At 35.5% G+C, this 5,349-nt stretch overlaps 1 protein-coding gene across 1 annotated transcript; it reads left to right on the plus strand.

Annotated features, from left to right (window-relative positions):
- Window positions 1-256: 256 nt before the first annotated feature.
- On the plus strand, window positions 257-4,742 carry LOC110918052 (sugar carrier protein C). The gene is made up of 4 exons (XM_022162441.2): window positions 257-436; window positions 684-1,006; window positions 3,529-4,158; window positions 4,241-4,742. Exons 1-4 carry the CDS (start codon window positions 301-303, stop codon window positions 4,715-4,717), a joined length of 1,566 nt encoding a protein of 521 aa, XP_022018133.1. The 5' UTR covers window positions 257-300; the 3' UTR covers window positions 4,718-4,742.
- Window positions 4,743-5,349: the final 607 nt, after the last annotated feature.

Genomic DNA, 5,349 nt, shown 5'->3' on the forward strand with positions numbered 1-5,349 from the left:
GAAAAAAACGTGTGTTCACGTTTGCTCGTTTAATTAACTGAACAAAAAATGTGTTCCCGTTTGTTTGTTTATTAAATAAATGAACTTCCCGCTGAACAAGTTCATTCCCTTGGTATAGTTTAAGAAAACCGTAACAAATTAATTTAATAAACTTAAAGATATAAAAACAAAGAATAAAATTAATTGAAGCTATAAATACAGAAGACTATCCTCCTTATCTCTCATATAAACATTCCATAATCTCGCATTCTTCCCTGCCATTATTACCCATCGGAGTTGTTCACAAAGTAGCAAACTGCAATGGCCGGCGGCGGAATCCAGACTTCTCCCGGCTCCAATAAAGCTTACCCGGGAAACCTAACTCTATACGTCACATTTACTTGCATTGTTGCCGGCATGGGTGGCCTCATTTTCGGTTACGATATCGGCATCTCCGGTAACTATATTTACAACTCTTTAAACACAGTAGTCGCAGAATCAGAGAAGGGTCAAGAGTGTTCGACCCTCACCCACCCATAATTTGTTAGAATTTTTAAATATAAAATAATAGTTTTTTTTAAGAAAACATTAGATGGACACGTAATTGTAACAAGTTGAGAAAACAATATGACGAACCGACTAAAACGTTCTGGTTCTGCCACTAATATGATCGGACTAATATATGGTGGAATTGTTTGTGGCAGGGGGAGTGACGTCGATGGATTCTTTCTTAAAAGATTTCTTCCCGTCGGTTTACCTGAAACAAGCAGCGGACACGACGACGAGCCAGTACTGTAAGTTCGACAGTCAGATATTGACGATGTTTACGTCATCTTTGTACTTGGCGGCACTGATGTCATCTCTGGTGGCGTCGACGGTGACGCGGAAGCTCGGCCGGAAACTGTCAATGCTCTTTGGTGGCATTCTGTTCAGTGTCGGAGCTCTGGTTAACGGGTGTGCGATGGCGGTTTGGATGCTCATTTTGGGTCGGATCCTACTTGGGTTTGGAATCGGGTTTGCTAACCAGGTATTGCGTCTTCTTATTTTTTTTTTATTTATTTATTTATTTATTTTTTTTTTTTTTTGAATAACGACTTTCTTAAATTTATTTACGTACTCTTTAATTTCAGTTGTTAAATATTTTTTTTGTCATCAATCCAAATCTTTATCTTTATATTTTATAAATAAGTAGATGTTAATTAAACGAAACATAATATTATTATGTATGAACCGTTGAACGCGGCTAAGTAGCTCTCTAGTGCATGAAGAACAAAACATGATCTATGATCCGTGACTTGGTTCTTTTGAAATTTTCCAATCGTTTCTTTATTTTACTTTATAATCAAATTATCGTTTTCTTATCTACTTTAATTATTTGTTATTATTTTTATTTAACTTTTCTAATACATGCGTTTCTAATTTAGATAAAATGAATAAACTAAAATAGTTATGGATTAATGTGAATTGAGAAAGTAATTTCATCCCCTTGGTATACAGTTTGTCATCACTCATCGGTCATACCAAGTATTCTGTGACTGATGAAAGCCAACAATAGACTGGTTTTTCTGGGTGGCGTCACATTTATTCTTTAATTTAAATAAATATTATTAGAATATAGACCTTTATGGATACATTAAAAGCGTATTAATGAAATCTTTCATGCTAACTATAGTTATGTTTTATAAGATTGGATTACGTTTCGCTTATGGTGTGCACATATAATGTATATATGTGTGGGTCCTCCGGGGCAAAAATGAAATTGCACTAATTTTAACATTATTTTACTAATTTTGTGAAAATAACATTAAAAGCGGAGGACGGTTAATCATGCATCATGTAGTGTCGTTGATAGTCGAAAGACAAAGGGGGTACATGCACTAATCGGCCTTTTTGCCGAGAGTTATGCGTCTTATTTTCAAGGCTTGATGCAAAACTATTATGGAGTCAGGGGTCTCACTGGAAGCAGCCTCTCTAGTCCTATGGGTAGAGGTAAGGCTGTCTAAATCATACCCTCCTCAGATCCTACCTTAGCTTTGCTATTGGTAGGATTTACTGAGTATAATGATGATGAAGATGATGATTTTATAAGATTGGATATTTGTCAAAAGGTTATATTTTTTTAATCGTACTTATTACCTGTTTAAGAACTATAATCTTTTATTAAATATTTTTGTCACTCATTAATGGTTAAATGTTGAGTTCTCATTATATTATATCAATATAAAAAGCACAAAGATAATAATGTATTTGAGATTAAATATTGTATTATGTTTTATGGCCTTTGATTTTTAGATTATTATTATTTATTTATTTATTTTAACTAGTTGATTTTCCGCTCGCGCGTTGCGGCAGGGATCCTATGTCTGCAAAACGTGTGTCAGCAACGATAAGCATATATCGAATATCAAAACATAAATAAAAATGATGTGGTAAGTATAGTCACTCCGTCCAAAAAAACGACTTTAAATAACCTAATATATAATAATAGGACCCACACGTCCTACACGTTGGAAATTCAGTTGTTTTTAATTAAGTTATTACGGTGCTAACATGTTAAAATATGAATGAGCTCGGTGCCGGTAACGGCACCAAAAGTACCGATCCGGAAAATCATCGAAATTATGTATCGGCACCGAAAATGCTCGGTACAATACGGTATGGTATTTGAAGGTAAAAATCAGTGAATACAGATATGGTGCTAGACCGGTGTCGAACCGAAAGTAAGGATTCTGAAAACGCCAAAAGGTGGGTACCAACTTGGTACCGAAAATGAATTGGTATAGTAACTTTGGTACCGATACGATACCGGTTTGATTACAGGATTTGATACGATTTGCTCATCAATATATCCAATTTAATTTTATATGCTACAATTCATTCTCATTCAAACGAAATACAATTTACTTACTGTGTGTATGAAAAGTAATCTAAACGGTGCATTTACTTGCATTGATACGTTGCTACAGGATTTGATGAGCTCGGTATCAACCGGTACCGAAAATACCGTTACCGAAATCCCCAAAAGTGGGTACCGGTACCGAATATACTTGGTATGATTCGGTACCGGTCGGTACTGGTACAGCAGCGGTATTTGAGGGTAAAACCGGTGAATACCGTTGCCAAACCGGTACCGGAAATACACCCGGTTTAGTAAATTTGATACGGGTACCCATACCCATACCCGATACTCTTTACTCATAATTTGATGATGTCACTATTGATGTTACTGTTCCTTTGCTTGTATTTTTAATATATAGGGGTGATGATGTCACTATTGATGTTACTGTTCCTTTGCTTGTATTTTTAATATATAGGGTAATTATTTTGGCGTGTTTGTGTGCATTATAGTGTTTGATTTGCATTGTGTGAACATGATATATATTTCTGTTTCTAATTTTAGACAACGATGACAATTGACAGCATTGAATTACAACAAATCCATTGTAGAAAGTAAACCATCATAATTACCCTATGTTACAATATTAAGATAACAAGTAAAATGATTTAAGTTTCTTGTACAACTAATTAATTCCTTTTTCTTTGGTTCAGGCTGTGCCATTATACCTATCTGAAATGGCACCATATAGGTATAGAGGGTCACTCAACATCGGGTTCCAATTATCAATCACAATCGGTATCTTCGTGGCAAATATATTGAATTACTTTTTCGACAAGATCAAAGGAGGATGGGGTTGGAGGTTGAGTCTCGGGGGCGCAGTGGTCCCCGCCTTGATCATAACGGCGGGGTCCCTTGTGCTCCCAGAGACCCCCAACTCCATGATTGAGAGAGGTAATATAGAAGAGGCTAGAGTTAAACTTAAAAGAATTAGAGGCATTGACAATGTTGACGAAGAATTTTATGATTTGATCATGGCTAGCGAAGCATCGAAAAAAATCAAGCATCCTTGGAGAAATTTGTTACAAAGGAAATACAGGCCACAACTCACTATGGCTATATTGATTCCGTTTTTCCAACAATTAACTGGGATTAACGTCATCATGTTTTACGCCCCGGTTTTATTCAAAACAATCGGGTTTAAGGGACAGGCTTCACTTGTGTCTGCTGTCGTTACTGGTACTATAAATGTTATTGCGACGTGTGTTTCAATATATGGAGTGGACAAGTGGGGAAGAAGGTTTCTTTTCCTTGAAGGTGGCACTCAAATGCTTATATGTCAGGTATGTTATGTTATTATTCAAATTATATGTATGTCATTTGTCCTTTCTTATGTTTGTAGTTATTTTTCTTTGAAACAAACAGGTTGTTGTAGCAATTTTTATAGGGATCAAATTTGGAATTGATGGGAACCCGGGTAACTTGCCACAATGGTATGCCATTGTGGTAGTGCTTTTCATATGCATATATGTATCTGGTTTCGCGTGGTCATGGGGTCCATTAGGTTGGCTTGTACCAAGTGAAATCTTCCCGCTTGAAATCCGATCAGCTGCTCAAAGTATCACTGTCTCCGTGAACATGATCTTCACATTTATTATCGCCCAAGTGTTCTTAACATTGCTTTGCCACCTAAAGTTCGGGCTGTTCCTCTTTTTCGCTTTTTGGGTGGTCATTATGACCGCATTTATATATGTGTTCTTGCCCGAAACAAAGAACATTCCGATTGAAGAAATGGTGGTTGTGTGGAAGAAGCATTGGTTCTGGTCAAGGTTTATGGGAGATGTTGAGTACCCAAGTGGAGTTGAAATGAACAAAAGGGGTGATTTGGTTCACAAAGTGTAAGAAAGGACAACCTTTAGGGACTTAGTTGCAAGTCTAGAAGTGTTTTATCTTTCTCTTAATAAATAAAGACAGCTATAGAAGTAAATGTAAGTTTGTTTTAGTAGACGTATCATGGTTGCTTGATGGTTGGTCGTGATTAAAGAACACTTAAGATATAATATTCTTGATCAATACCAAGAACATATGATAAGAAAGAACACTATTTAGCATACAGATTAAAAACTAAAGAGTAATTGACTTTTCGAGTACCTGTGTTTTAGTGGTTTTAACCAATTGAGTTCAATATCAAAAAGTTTAACGTCCTGAGTCCCTAACCACTCATTTTATAACGTTTTGAGTCCAAATTTTAACACTTGAACTTTTGATTTTAGACTCAAGTGGTTAAAACACCAAAACACAGGGACTCAAAATATTATAAAATTAGCGATTAGGGACTCAGGAAGTTAAACTTTTTTGATTTTGTACTCAAGTGATTAAAACTACTAAAACACAGAGACTTAAAAAGTAATTTACTCAAAACTAAAACATAAACATTATACATTATACATATGAATTAAAACTTAAGATGAACAATGTTTCTTAGCTTGATGCATGAAATTACAATATCGTCCTTAGAGAAAGGAGTTTTCTAC

This window comes from Helianthus annuus, chromosome 16, assembly GCF_002127325.2.
Source record: "Helianthus annuus cultivar XRQ/B chromosome 16, HanXRQr2.0-SUNRISE, whole genome shotgun sequence".
Taxonomy (NCBI): domain Eukaryota; kingdom Viridiplantae; phylum Streptophyta; class Magnoliopsida; order Asterales; family Asteraceae; genus Helianthus; species Helianthus annuus.